Source organism: Bombus huntii, chromosome 6, assembly GCF_024542735.1.
Source record: "Bombus huntii isolate Logan2020A chromosome 6, iyBomHunt1.1, whole genome shotgun sequence".
In the NCBI taxonomy this organism is placed as follows: domain Eukaryota; kingdom Metazoa; phylum Arthropoda; class Insecta; order Hymenoptera; family Apidae; genus Bombus; species Bombus huntii.
In genome coordinates, this window is record NC_066243.1 from 14688061 (window position 1) to 14702828 (window position 14768).

The 14768-nt window shown below is 28.4% G+C and overlaps 4 protein-coding genes across 8 annotated transcripts in view; 2 read left to right on the forward strand and 2 right to left on the reverse strand.

Annotated features, from left to right (window-relative positions):
* Positions 1–254: 254 nt before the first annotated feature.
* Positions 255–2135, reverse strand: LOC126867013 (metallo-beta-lactamase domain-containing protein 1). Its single transcript, XM_050621086.1, has 4 exons — positions 1975–2135; positions 1746–1910; positions 1537–1653; positions 255–1460 (listed from the first exon to the last, which is right to left on the reverse strand). Exons 1-4 carry the CDS (start codon positions 2123–2125, stop codon positions 1261–1263), a joined length of 633 nt encoding a protein of 210 aa, XP_050477043.1. The 5' UTR covers positions 2126–2135; the 3' UTR covers positions 255–1260.
* A 103-nt stretch (positions 2136–2238) lies between these two features.
* On the forward strand, positions 2239–6683 carry LOC126867009 (integrator complex subunit 9). Its single transcript, XM_050621080.1, has 10 exons — positions 2239–2385; positions 2603–2797; positions 2882–3286; positions 3359–3605; positions 3691–3871; positions 3938–4173; positions 4309–4520; positions 4594–4779; positions 4857–5051; positions 5132–6683. The coding sequence occupies exons 1-10, from the start codon at positions 2377–2379 to the stop codon at positions 5249–5251; spliced, it is 1986 nt and encodes a 661-aa protein (XP_050477037.1). The 5' UTR covers positions 2239–2376; the 3' UTR covers positions 5252–6683.
* Positions 6584–8968, reverse strand: LOC126867014 (FUN14 domain-containing protein 1). Of its 4 annotated transcripts, none has more exons than XM_050621088.1 (4): positions 8803–8968; positions 8078–8245; positions 7676–7871; positions 6584–6875 (listed from the first exon to the last, which is right to left on the reverse strand). In XM_050621088.1, exons 2-4 carry the CDS (start codon positions 8236–8238, stop codon positions 6693–6695), a joined length of 540 nt encoding a protein of 179 aa, XP_050477045.1. In that variant the 5' UTR covers positions 8239–8245; positions 8803–8968; the 3' UTR covers positions 6584–6692. The 4 variants fall into 4 exon arrangements, with proteins under 4 accessions (XP_050477045.1, XP_050477044.1, XP_050477046.1 ...); XM_050621087.1 differs by having other exon boundaries at positions 8675–8926; XM_050621089.1 differs by lacking the exon at positions 8803–8968 and adding an exon at positions 8329–8492.
* Positions 8969–9250: 282 nt separating this feature from the next.
* The window catches only part of LOC126867126 (histone demethylase UTY), a 148970-nt gene continuing 143452 nt past the window's right edge, over positions 9251–14768 (forward strand). Inside the window, exons 1-3 of one of the 2 annotated variants that reach the window (XM_050621319.1) lie at positions 9251–9613; positions 10077–10330; positions 10404–10512. In XM_050621319.1, coding sequence (XP_050477276.1) covers positions 9546–9613; positions 10077–10330; positions 10404–10512 — 431 coding nt within the window. In that variant the 5' untranslated portion in view covers positions 9251–9545. The remainder of the gene's footprint in view (positions 9614–10076; positions 10331–10403; positions 10513–14768) is intronic. The other variant, XM_050621318.1, reaches the window with a different exon arrangement.

Here is a 14768-nt window from a genome sequence, read left to right on the forward strand (position 1 = left end):
TAATATGATTGAATTTTAATATTCTTATGTTGAAAACATAATTTTAAATTATTATATTTGGATGTACCTTGCAATAATTTAAAGTTAACTTTGTTTGGATGAAGAATTTAATTTTCTGTTCAGCAAATTGATTTTGCTGGCATATATAATAATATTTGCATTTAAGGTGCAGGACACTTAACATGCGATAGCAACATAAATACATACCATTTGTATTATAATTTGTAATTGTATATGCATAAGTGGTCTAAAAATTAAATCAATCAACATAAAACAATTTATTGGAAAGGTTATTATAGACAGAAATTATAAACTGTGCCAATCCTCGCAAAAATTACAATATAAATTATAAAATTCTTCTGTGAAAATGATTATAAGTAAAAACTTTAACATATTTTAAATGACATATAATACAGTATTGTTCTCAGAACAGTACAAAATACATATTACAAATTATAAGAATACAAGAATTAAATAAAATAGCATTATCTGGAAAATGTACTGTAATTATTTTTCAGAATCTTATAGTGCTATTGATAATTGCATATTTGTTACATATGGCACATATATTTGTCAGGTATCTACTTATATAATTTTTTATATATCAACATTAAATGTGTGTACATAATGTACAAGTATATTCAACTATGATTTATTATCAGTAACATTTGAACTATTCATAAAACATGAAAAATGAAAGTTATGAATAAAGTATGTGAAGTCTTATTTTAGATGTTGGCTGTGAACACAACAAAAATATTTGAATATGTAGTTTAAATATTAAAAGTGAATACTCAAATTGCAGCATATTAAGAAAATATATCTACAACATGTGTATGCTATTCTTTCTACAATTACCTATATTTAAATTAGTAAATTATTTTTTAATTATACAAAATACTACTTGACTTACTATGATATTGCATAACAAGCAGGATCGTAGCACATAGCTATTTAAATGCTCTTTTTCTAAACATTTGTGAATTAAATAATATGTAATAATCATTGCAATGTATACAAATATATATATATATATATAATATAATATAATAATATATATATAATAATGTTGTGATACTATCTGATACTGTCTACTATGTACTACACTTTACAGTGTTTAATAAAGTATTTGTAAAAACAATGTGAGTATTAATCAAATACGTGAGACTTAATCAAATATTACAAATAAATAAAATTCTTGTTACAAAATATACAGAGTATAGCTACAGAAATGTATATTTTCATATATACATTATGATGTTATAGAATTATTTGACTCCTAATAATTTTTCTCATGTCATCAGTAACAGCAAACATGGGCCCATGTCCAGGTATTATAAGATTTGCCAAATCTACTACATGAGATCGCATAAGTGATTGAGTTTTTTGTAATTCTATAGTTCCTAACTCTTTCCAAATCGATGGATCTGATATGTCTTCCTTTTTTTCAAATAAATCTCCTGTAAAATATATAACAATATAGAAATGTACATAAACCATTTATAATGCTACGAAGTTCATTTTAAAAAATAAAACCTGTAATAGCAAAACATGTAGATCTCCCAGAAACTGTAGTTTCAACTAAAACTGTAACATCATCCGGTGTATGTCCAGGGGTTGCTATAACTTTAACTTCTGGGCAAATTTTATATCCTGTGTAATATATTTTAGTAATTATAATTTTTATTTATTAATTTTACATTATTGATATAAATTTATTGTAAAATATGTTCTAAAAACATCACCGTCTTTAAAATTTTTATTGAAAAATAGTTCACCACGGTGAACACAAGTTCCAATTATATGTTCAGCATTTTCGAAAAGATTATTATTTCCTATATGATCGGCATGACTATGAGTACATACGACATAATCAATTTTTTCAGGTGTAATATTATGTTTAAAAAGTGCTGAAATAAAATTTTCTTTTAAGTGCTTCGACAAAATTTGGAAACGTCAGATAAACAGTAACACCTTGTATTATTTTTTCTCGGTCCCAAGCTGTCATAGTATCAACGATAATATTCTTCGATGCCTTTATTAATGTACAAGAACAATTGGCTTTCATTATTTCATTGCCAAGTTTTGTAGAATAACCATTAAATAATACAATAACCTCGGCCATTTCTTTAATTAAATTTAGAAGAGTGCTTTTACGCTTTAGATCTTATTTCTCTGTAATTCTATATTACAATATATATTGTATATTCTACACAAATAAATGTAATCTATTGCAGTATTATTAAATGGAAAAATTATACAAGTTTGCTTGAATTAGCAAATACATTACATTAGTGGTTATGTTCTTAATATATATGCCGGATCAAAACATACTTGTTCATATTTGTATCGATAGCATAAAATATAACGTTTAAGATGAAACTGGTAATTATAATTATTTTAATATTTTAATATAATAGCATATTTATGAAGATTAAATTTAATTTATGAAGATTATTTTTACTAATCTTTTCCCAAATGTTTTAGTTATAAATATTTTTCAACCTAATTAAAACTATTCAAATATTATATCTATTAATTTTTATTAATTAGATGTGTTTTTATAATAAATGCATTTAAAATATATTCATTATATTTATAGTATTGTTTATCGAGTGAACCAACAAAACCATGTTTGGTTCTAAGTTTCAAAGGAATTACTTTAATGTTAGATTGCGGCTTAAATATGCAATCTGTATTACATTTCATGCCAATGCCTATGGTTCCCAGCACCAAATTTAATTCTTTACCTTTGTGGCTTCCACGTGATAATCATCAAGATTGGCAAATAGAAGGGGTTTGCATATAATCACATATTTTTTAAAATTTTATACTTCATATACAATATATAATAATACGTATTATACATTCAATCTTGTAGGAACTAAAAGAATGTTGCGGCAGAGTATTTGTAGATTCGACCCCTGAATTTTCTCCACCTTTGGAGAAAATAGTAGACTTTTCAGAAATTGATGCCATTTTGATATCAAATTATACTTGTATGTTGGCTCTGCCATTTATAACAGAGGACACTGGTTTCAAAGGCATTATTTATGCTACGGAACCAACATTACAAATTGGACGATTCTTTATGGAGGAACTAGTAGAATTCATTGAACAAACTCCGAAAGCTACATTAGCCAAACATTGGAAGGAAATGTTACATGTATTACCTCCTCCATTAGCTGATGCTCTTAAGCCAAAATCTTGGAAACATATATATTCGATATCAGCAGTTAATACTTCTTTATCATATATCCAAACAGTTGGATATGATCAAAAATTGGCAAGTTAGCATAATGTTAATAAGAATATTTATATAATTTAATGTTATTTATAAATCCTTTACTTCTCATAGGATATATATGGTGCATTAACAGTCACTCCTATAAGCTCCGGATATTGTTTGGGTAGCAGTAATTGGTTAATTTCATGTGACCATGAAAAGGTTGCATTTGTAAGTGGATCCTCAACATTGACAACACATCCTCGGCCTATGGAACAAGCTACTTTGAAACATGCTAATATGTTAATATTAACTGGTTTAACTCAAACACCTACTGCAAATCCAGATACTATGCTTGGAGAACTGTGTATGACTGTTGGTAGGTAGAATTTTATTATATTGTATATACTTTATTTAACATTTAAATAATTTAGTATACTGTATGTTGAAATTCAACTTTGTAGCTATAACACTCAGAACTGGCGGATGTGTTTTAATACCGTGTTATCCATCTGGAGTTGTATATGATTTATTTGAATGCCTTAGTACTCATTTGGATAAGTCTGGTTTTTCACAAGTTCCTTTATTTTTTATATCACCAGTAGCTGAAACATCTTTAGCATATTCAAATATTTTAGCTGAATGGTATGTTTTAAATTAAATAAATAAGTATCAGGACTATTTAAATTATTTATTTTAAAATTATTGCAGGTTGTCAACAAATAAACAAAATAAAGTTTATCTTCCTGAGGAACCATTTCCACATGCTTTTCTTGTTAAAAATGCCAGATTAAAACATTTTACATCTATATATGCTGAAGGTTTTAGTTCTGATTATAGACAACCTTGTGTTGTCTTTTGTGGTCATCCCAGTCTTAGATTTGGAGATGCAGTTCATTTTGTTCAGTTATGGGGTAATAATCCACAACATACCATAATTTTCACAGGTATATTTATTGTTATATATTATATTAAATATAATTTATAATATATTGCAATACATTATTCGTCATATATATATATATGATTATTATTATGATGTGATTTGTAAGAAATTTTATAGACAATAATTATCATTTCAGAACCAGATTTTCCATATTTAGATGCTTTGGCACCATTTCAACCATTAGCTATGAAAGCAGTGCATTGTCCAATTGACACATCTCTTAATTTTACTCAAGCTAATAAATTAATTAGGGATTTGAAACCAGAACATTTAGTTATACCTGAGTGTTATACACAACCACCAATAACTGCTCCACATAGAACAGATCTTGTTATAGAACCTGTAGGGGTAAGTGTATTTTTTTAATGATGTGTTATATGTAGATTATTTCATTTAATTATTAACTTATTTTACATTTAAGGAAAAACCTTTAATCACTTTCAAAAGAGGTGAAGTTATAAAATTGCCTTTAAAAAGGAAGAAAGGACGGGTGTTTATTGAGCCTGAATTAGCTGGAAATATAATTCCTAATGAAATTCGTCCTGGTTTAAGTCTTGCCTCTGTTACTGGTGAACTGGAAGTTAAGGATAACGTATATACAATAAAAGTATGTATTATTAAAATGAAATTTAATAAGTATATAATTGAAAAACATGTTTCATTAACCACAAACTTTGTTATTAGAGCATTGAAGATAGACCTAGTGGAAAACGTAAAGCGTCTTCTAGTTCACCTGCACCAATTAAGGAAGAAGTTCTTAAAGAAAGAAAACATGAGTATGGCAATTTGGATCCACAAGAACTCCTTCAAAAGCTTAATCAAGAAGGTATTCAAGGAGCCAAGTTACAACATAGTCCAACTGCGACCAGTATTCATTTAGTAAGAATTTATTAAATACTTCCTCCTTAAAATATAAAATTTTCTTTTATTTATTCTTATTTTACTGTTCATGTTTACAGCAAGATGAAGATACTTTGATTCAAATAGGGGATAATTCGACACATATATTTTGTAACGGTGATCAAAAGATTAGGAGACGATTAAGGACTATTATTATGCAGTGCCTTAAGAGATTTTAAAATAAGAAGTAAATACTATTATTCTTTTATATAATTACAATTTTATTATAATTTAGTTTTATTTATAAGTGAGATTTTGACTTATATAGCACACAGAATAATATTCTTCTCATCCTAAGTACTTTCGATTAATCATAAGCTACAAAGATATATGTTAATATATCTTCTTGCCTTTATCTTGCATATATAGGATGTGAAACTTAATGTGTTACAAAATAATATTTCAGAGGCTACAAAAGGTACGCGAAATCTTACGATCGTATAACGATCATTTTAAATATTTATATTTGTTTGACTCATTTACTAATGATTAAAATAATCATATATACATAATTATATATATAGTATTGAGAAAATAGAATGAAAATAGCAAGCGCTGTCATAGCATAGCACAATAAAATCCTTGGTATAAAATAGTTTCAGTTATCTTATAATGCAATAATTACATTCAATAGTTACAATTAAAAACTTCGCACTTACTGTTGTAATATTTTGTAACAAAGCAAGCATTACATCTTATATATACATATATACATACACGTCGATCTATACATAATCTTTACAAATACAATAGTTAAGAGCATGGCAGTATTACATAATTTATTTCATTTATATCTTTTCATGCCATAAAATACTTGAGTGAATTCATTAAAAATCTTACGCAAAAAATGTTACGGAAAAAATATTATAAAATACTATATCGTCTTATTCAAAACCATATAACTTATAGTTATATGTAAGACAGAACACATCATTTGAGGGAAAATTTGTTTATAGTACTCTATTTTAACAGTGTCTTTTATTTCATACTACTGTGTCCATTTTGTATTTTTGATAAGATACTAATTAAATAATACTATTTAACTAATAAATTAAATAACAATATTTTTATAAAAAAATTTTGTGGGAGTTCGAAATTATATGAATATATTTCACAGATCTAATTAAATATAGAAAAATGGTACAAAAAAGTTATACCATTTGTTAATATTGTTAATATAAGATTATATTAATTTCTATGCTTTGTAAATATACTTCCTAAAATTACTGCACTATTTTTGCTACATTCTGAATGCAAAACGAATTTTAGTATTTATTTCAACACATTTTATAGTATCTATATTATCACTTAACTAATGAAAAATTAATCTACATGTTACAAAATGGCAAATGTAGTATTAATAAAAAATATATGTTATTAATGTTAAATTAGTAACATAAATTAGTAAAGTATTAAAAAAATGTTATTAAGTTATAAATATAAGGAAGTAAAATTTCATTATATTATGTACTGTTAGGTGTGCTTAATTATTAGCATTTTCAAAACATAAGTTCCAGTTTTATATCTTACCACGTATATTTTTATGAAGTTTTATATATTTTTCTTGAAATGTAAACATCTGAATTTTTTATATGCATTCAGAATACAGCATACTTAAATCTACTTGCCAGTTGCAAAACCAAATGCTAAACCAGCTACAAAAGATGCAAGGAAAAAGTGAAATTCTGTAGGTTTAAAGGAGGTATCACCAGTTATAGAGTGGTACCAACGGCGCGTATGAGATTCACCATTTTTCAATAATTGTTCAGCTTTGTCTAGCTTTCTATCAACGTATCTCTCGACCTGAAACAATAGAATTTGTTACTAATATAATTTATTTAATTTTTAAACAATTAATAACATATTTATAGAATGTTATATATAAATTTGTACAAAGTATTGATATTTCAACTTCCAAAACAAAAATTTTTTCATAATATATACGAAAAGAAAATAAAATTCCAATTAATCAAATTTAAATTATTGTATTTATTGTTCGATATAACTAACTCTTTACAATGTATTTGCTATGATATGTTTGCTATTTTTTTTCACAAGAGTTAATGCATAAATTTGCATATATGCTCGAATAATCAATAATTAAAATATAATGGTTAGAAAATGTGTAAAAACTTCTTAATGCATGCACATTATCTCAGAAGTGTTAAATTATAATTACATATACATGAAATACAATGCTACAAAAATCCATGCTATAATAAACTTATATATTAAAAAATTGAAATAAAAATAGCCTTTTAAGATTTAAACAATCTTACTAATTTAAATAATAATAGGTGTTTCTTTGGTTTTTAAATACCAATGATCATGGTGAAAATGATAGAAATAATATCTAACATACAATGTCAATATTGTAAGTAATAAATATATAATGTTCGTTTATGTTTCTGTACACGACTAATAGCTTCACATTCAGGATGCTAAACCAATAATGAAACCACCAATGAAGCTTGTTGCCACAAGTGAATTGTATCGACACCATGTTCCTACCTATAAATAATATTAACATTATATTTATATATAGTGACATATTAAATATTTTGAACCTATAAAAATTGTAATATATATATTAGGAATTTTACCTTGTCCATAAGTCTTGGCCCTTCACCTGTTACCTTCTCTTCTACTTTATCTGATAGTTTTTCAGCTTTCTTTTGAATTTTATCCCAATTAATTTTGATGTATCCTTGATGTGCTGCAATCTGTAATATTATAATTCCACCACCAACTGCACATGCAGCAATTTTTCCAACTTTCATTGTTACAAAACCAGTCAACCTATACAAAGTATTTATATAAAGTTAGATACTTTTGTTATTGAGTTTTTTTCTTTGCATGTAATTATATAGAACAAAAAGTATTCTAGATATTTAAAATTATCTTTCTTCAGTTATTATCTTTTTTTAATTTTAACTGTAAATAACCTAGATACATAATGAAGTTGAGAAGTTTTAATACATTTTTGATATATCTATAACACCCACCATCCTGATGTTGTACCGATAATGATTTGTTTGGTGGCAGATTTTTTGCTCACATCTCCTAAGATTTTATCTATTATGCTTTTTGTTTCCTTTGAAATATCTAAGCTACATTCTCCTTTGTTCGCATCATCTTTATTTTTCTTTGTTACTGGAAGATTCATCTTCACACTGAAAAAATATATCAATATAAATTTCTCACTACAATATAGCAATTTTAAAATACATGGACTATTGTAAACTTTTTAATATACATGATTTTTTTTATTTAAAAATATTATTTTTGTCAATTATTATATTTCTTCTTTATATTGCTAGATATCCTTGATATCACTTTATTTTACAAATTACTACGCAAATAACTATGTATGAACGCTATTTTCACGTCTTTAAATAACACTATTAGTCTTTCTTCGACTATTCGTCAGAATAAAAATATATCGATGACTGCATTATTCAAAAATTGCAATAATGAATGTCAATGAACGATAAATTATTACTTATTTCGAATCAACACGTTATATCATACAACGTGTAGGTAGAATATCAAAAATAGAAACAAAACATTTCGAAATACAGTGAAAAACGAGAACTGTCTACCGTTTAAATAATTTTGTTGCTCCTGACTTGATTTTTTTCTTGTACACTTTGGACATGATATATTTCAGATGTGTCCTTAAATTACATAATATTTCATAGCGGTTAGTATTTACATATGCAAGGCTCACCTAATTTCTTCGTTTACCGAAGTATTTAAATAAAATTAATGCCTTTGAGCTTAGATCAATGTGACAAAATTTCTGGTACTCTGCAACGATCGTTCGAGTTCAAAAAGTGACGAAGACGTTAAAACAGCGAAATCACGAAGTAACCGTCTATAATATTTGATATTTTAATAATATAAAAATGTATGAATTGATATGCCATATTGTGAATTAAAGGATTAAGGATAAATATCCAAAATATAGTGCTTTCTATAAAGGTAAAATAATTTTCTACTACGATTTTCTTTTTTAATTATATTTTCAGAAATATGCATTTGCATAAAAATTTGCGGTCTATTTATTATCATTATCTTTTGAGTACCTACCTTTATCGATTTAATGACTTGATAAACTCGAATTATATTTTATGGTTAACAAGTTGAGAATTAAACAAGTTTCCATATGCATCAGAATATATAGGTCAAATTGTTTAACTTTTCGCGCGCTTTTGAGACGTTTAGGAGAATAATGTTCTTTGGTACCGGAATTACATGTCGACGTGAACCATGATAATGGCCTTCTGTCGCGTGATTCGCCATCCTGATTTAACCTGATCGCCGCTTTTAAAAACTTATCGTCCCGATGAGGTGACGAGGTGTCGAGAGTATAAACTGCGAAAACTCTCGGATTTTCGTAGAAAGCGGCCCGTTCTAAGTGCAAACATGTGTCCTTTCTGTTTTTAATGAGTATATTTACCGAGCACGAAAATGGCCCAGGATACTGACGATATCAACTTGACCCCTCAAGAATTACAGATATTATCTGAATTAGACAGGTGATTTTGAAGTGAATAAAATCTATTCTAATAAAACTCATTTTGACCTCTTACTTTGCTTTATATCAATCGTAGTTTCCTCGCTCTTCTATCAAAATATAACCTAAAAGTTTGTTTGACAGAATAGGCGCGTAATTTGATCAGTTCATTTGTAAGCGCTTTGTTCCCCACTGACATCCTTTTCCATGCGTTTGAATACAACGAATATGATTAAAATGTCATTGTGTTTTTATAATTCATAATGTATTTGTTCGTAATCTCTAATATATTGGCTGACACATGAAAATGTGTTTATAACGTTATATAAACGAAAGTATTAATGTGAGCTACTTGTTTATGTGTACTTTGTTAAAAATTTACTATAAAGCAACAATAAATAATGTGCAGTGTCGTTTGTGTTTATATAAGAGGTTCTTATTATAATTTTTTAATTAACCAATGTATTTTTTCAATATGTGTGCAGTCGACAATTTGGGTTTTTGAAATTAAACTCACCGGAGCAAACAAAGAAAAAAGCTTTAGTTGTTCGTGCGATTAAATATCTAGAAAGGATGCTAGTCCAAGCACAAGCTGAAAAGCAACGTAGAAAAGCAGATAGTACAAAAATGAATCCTGATGAATTAAAGGACGATGACGAAGACAAAGGAATTAGTATCGATCCTAAAACATATTGTAAACTAGGGCATTTTCACTTACTTTTAGAAGATTATAGTAAAGGTAATTAATTGTTTGTGATAAGTTTTTATTGCTTTTCATTTACAATATTTTACATTTCTTTTAATTTCAACAGCCATGTCGGCATATCAAAAATTTTACTCCTTAAAAGGGGACTATTGGAAAGATGCTTCATTTTTATATGGTCAAGGGCTTGTTTACTACCACTTCAATGCTTTTCAATGGTAAGTGATAGTGACATAACTTTTTCATTCAGTAGTATATTGTTTCATAATTGTTTTCTATTATTCTGCATGTTTGTGTTTTCTTGTACATACATAATATTTCATTCTGCTTCTTCGCGATTATTTTACGTTGAATAAGATAAATGAAGAATATTTTCAATTTGAATATGTGGTTTAAAGCTTTCAAATACAATATAGTAATAATTTTATGCAGAAGAACATTTGCTAGGAATAATAAGTATATTAAAATACTTTGGAAATACGTAATTTATATCTGCGTTAATATCACCATTTTTTATGATGACTAAAATCACCAAAATCGTAGTAACCCGTTATTAGAAAGAAACCACAAAGTGTTTATTTAAACTAGTACTTTGAAATGGGAGAAGAAAATATGAATAAAAATCTCTACAGAAAAATGTTGTAATCTCTCATGAGAGTTGTTCACCTTGAAAAGGGGGCGTCGGCCTCTTCTTAGACGATGTACACATAGAGTTCATCGTTCTCATCTTGTATCCTCTATTTTTTTAATTTCGCGCAAAATCCTGTAGGTAATGTGGTTTTGTTTCTCGATATCGATAAAGTAGAACGGTAAAGTTCGATAAGGTAGATTACTTTCGGAAATTATGGAATGAGTTATCAGCAAGCGAATGCAACAACAGGTGTCGCTAATTTCGCTGAAATAGAGCGAAATGTGCCTACGTGTCGAGTTGTTTCATCGGTATGGCGACTAGGAAAGCGCGTGGGGGAAATAATAGGCCAAGTACGTATTTATTTCAATGGCCAGAATGATAATTTTCGCTATTAATGCATTATATTCATAGTTAGTGCACTGAATTACTACATTCGTTATTTCTTATCGCTGAGCAAAGTTATTACAGTTTTTAAAGAATTCTTCGTTATATATTTATGAATTTTCTTAACACATTGTAAGTACGTCTAATTTAGAGAAAATGTAAAACTTGTGCTATGATTAGAGCCTTACATTTTTAGTGAATTTATTTAAAAAATTCTTTTATGGATTTTTCCATCCAAAATTATATCGAGAGTTATCGATTACGGTATGTATCGACCGCTTTGATAAAACTATTCAGGAAATGTAATTTAACTTTAATCGACATCAATTATCCCTGGTATATTCGAATTTCGTTACAAATCATTGCACGCGACTCGTGTGACATTTAGCATTGCCAAATTCAGAAATTGAAACGTTTTCATTAATTCTTCATCAGTTGCTTCAAAATAGCTCGTATGATTGCAGCACCATCAAATATTATCGCTTAATGCGGTTACGTTCATCATTCTTGATTAGCATCCGTGTCAGCGACCAGGTCAAAAGTTCGGTTGTCATATTACTATACTAATGAGAGTTCGCGTTATAAAAATCAAAGATGTGTCAAAAATGTAAAAATTTGATATTTTAAATCAATTACGTTTTAGCTCAAATCAAATTTAGATTTATCTAACAATTTATCTAAATGAAAATATTGCTTTATTTTTTCTCTTTTTATTTTTGATACTTTGTAAAATATTATTTCAACAGTGTTACGTTATTAATTAATTACACCAATTAGAAATTTGGCGTAAGTAATGTAACTGCAGATATTGTTACTGTTAACTTGACATTTCCTGTCAGGCAATCGGCTTTGTAGACGGTTAGGAGTGGGAATATCGATTTCCTGTTCAACCCTCCTTAACTCGGATGGTGCAAGATTTCCGTGGAACGAAACTCACAGTGAACTCCCTTTCGATCTTTCAGCATTCCACTCGACTACCATATACCATCTAACCGTTACCAATTTCTGTAATTGGCATTGTTTCAAAAGTATTACTTATATAATAATACAGGGTGTCCCTTATAACGTAATACTATTGACTAGAGAATGATTCTACGTGCAAAGAGGAATCGGAAGTACGAAATAAAATCTTTTTGTTCAAGACCTAGTTTTCGAGAAAATCGAATTCGAAAATTTTCCTGGTATACATGCGTATGTGAACTTGGTGAATTAACGGGTGCGAATATAAGTGGAAAATGTAGAATAAAATTTTATCGTTAAAGGTTTCGTTAAAAAAAAAAGTTATTTTATCCTTAAACACAATTGATTTTGATGGTATTCCAAATTTAAATGTAGGAAATTAAACGCTTGTAAAAGTTACATCCTTTTCTTTTTCTATTTCTCTAGAAACATCAAACGACGATAATGTTATTTAAATTGGATATTAAAGATTGAGTTTCACTGCAATTCATTAAACTCATATTATGTAGGAAAGGATTCTGTTCTGACAGTAAAAGTACAACTCGTTAAAAAATTACTTGGTCGAGTAATGCTTTTTCATTTATCCTCTGATTAACGGGAAAGCTGCTGCGGATTTCACGCTGTTCATTTTCAATATATTTGCCGCCATGAGTCACACGTTTTCACAGTAATCTGTATTTACGTGTTAATTGGACATATTTCTTTTTACTAACACACATTTATTCCCATTACGTTTGTACATACAGTTTCTCGTTATTCTTATCCAGCATCATATGATCGTTTCTAAAATACAAATCTTTTTTGTTTTTGTCACGTGAGTCATTCAGCAACCTAACCAAATTTCCACAAAATTTGTGATTATTCTATCGCTATTCGTATCGATAATAAATTATGCTATGTTTAAGCTTTATAGACTGGAGATTTATATTTTATCTAAAAAAAAAAAGTTCAGCAGAAAATATTATTCTGTTTACAGAGAAAGAATTGGATAGGAAATTGTAAGTTTTATTTTATAGAGGATTTTATAGGGAAATATCCGTCTACGCTTAATAGTTCTATTTCTTTCTTGTCTTACATCTGCGGGTCAGTTGGTAACCTTGAAACGTCAAAACAAATGCATAATCTTAGCGTAGAGTAATAGTGATTTTAATTTTAGTACAATTTATAGTAATATAGTACAAAATAGTAATCTTCGGATTTAAATTTTTCGAAAATGCATCTTTGCCCATGAAAATTTGACCAGCCCTGTTCTAATAAATGCTAGGCATAGCGTGTGACAAAAGAATGAAGTTATAATTTCTCGTGCAACGTTGTCTGGAAGGAACGACCATATTGTGACGTACAAGGGTAATATCTTTCGTCTTTATCCTATTCGATAAACCGCAGACTTATTCAGTGAGTGAAATTGAATGGAAAATCCTCTCTGCACGGATACGTGAGGCGGTTTCCTTGGATATATTGGGTTTCAAAGCGTCCGTTCAGGTGTGCAAAGTAGGAAGTACGTAACAGCAATTATTTGTAGTCCACGTGAATGAAAAGACAATTACATGCGCGTATTCGCCATGTTCGTCAAAACAAAAAAAAACTTCGTCAAACACGTCCGACTCCCTTCTCCGACTCTGTGTCTCACCGATACTATTCGTAAAAAAGTCAGAATCTCCGATACGATAGATAGAATGTTTATGCATATTTCTACGAAAGGGAACCTAAATAGAAATTTTTTTTCACGAATCATACATCGTAATAAATATTATTCTGCATTGGTGTTTTCCACATTTTCGCGTATTATGCGCGCGTCGCAAATTCTTGAACTCTCGAATTTTCCAAAAAAAAAAAAAAAAAAAAAAAAAAGAAAAAATACATAAATGAACGGTAATAAAATCGAGAAACGTCAAACGCAAAGAAAAATTAGTAGAAGGATACGTCACGAAAATAAAAGTGTATTTCGTAATATGTAGCCTTGGATTTTGATCTTTTTCTCTCGAATTAACCCGTTTCTTCTAATCTTTTTTAATTCGCCTGCTTTTGTATCGTAAATTCTATGGAGATTCGTTCGTTTTTGCGTTAGCTTTCACTCACCCTGCGAATGGTAACAGTAAATAGAACTGCAAGGTAGTGTGCTCGGTAACTAAAGAAACTGGAAACGGGTCGCTCGATACCGCCGCGCTCTTGATAATTTTGTGTTTTGTTTGGAATGCTAAAAATGATAAATCTCGTTGAATAATTAAATCTCGGTGGATGTTGCATTTTTATTATATACGCGAAACGAATGATCGTTACGGCAAGGAATTTTGTCATTTCGAATTACGCGACTATGCATTTGAATTAGAAATAAACAAAGAAACGAAAGCAGATTTCTCTCTGTGATAAATTTCAGAGATACAGCACCGAAAGATTTCAAAGAAAATAGTCGAGTTAAAAAATGTTGCATAGATCCTCGATTATTAATATTTGTCCTACAAAAAAAAAAGAAGAAAGAAAATTAGCGCCATATATTTT

Excerpts from the sequence above, each read along its gene's own strand:
- LOC126867014 (XM_050621087.1), bottom strand. The coding sequence starts at position 8,730 with ATGTCCAAAGTGTACAAGAAAAAAATCAAGTCAGGAGCAACAAAATTA. Across the intron at positions 8,246-8,674 it reads GCAACAAAATTATTTAAACG|TGTGAAGATGAATCTTCCAG; the intron begins GTAGACAGTTCT and ends ATATTTTTTCAG. Across the intron at positions 7,872-8,077 it reads ATCGGTACAACATCAGGATG|GTTGACTGGTTTTGTAACAA; the intron begins GTGGGTGTTATA and ends TACTTTGTATAG.
- LOC126867009 (XM_050621080.1), top strand. Across the intron at positions 3,287-3,358 it reads TTGGATATGATCAAAAATTG|GATATATATGGTGCATTAAC; the intron begins GCAAGTTAGCAT and ends TACTTCTCATAG. Across the intron at positions 4,174-4,308 it reads ACATACCATAATTTTCACAG|AACCAGATTTTCCATATTTA; the intron begins GTATATTTATTG and ends TTATCATTTCAG.
- LOC126867013 (XM_050621086.1), bottom strand. The coding sequence starts at position 2,125 with ATGGCCGAGGTTATTGTATTATTTAATGGTTATTCTACAAAACTTGGC. Across the intron at positions 1,911-1,974 it reads CCGAGAAAAAATAATACAAG|CACTTTTTAAACATAATATT; the intron begins GTGTTACTGTTT and ends ATTTTATTTCAG. Across the intron at positions 1,654-1,745 it reads CAATAAAAATTTTAAAGACG|GATATAAAATTTGCCCAGAA; the intron begins GTGATGTTTTTA and ends TATATTACACAG.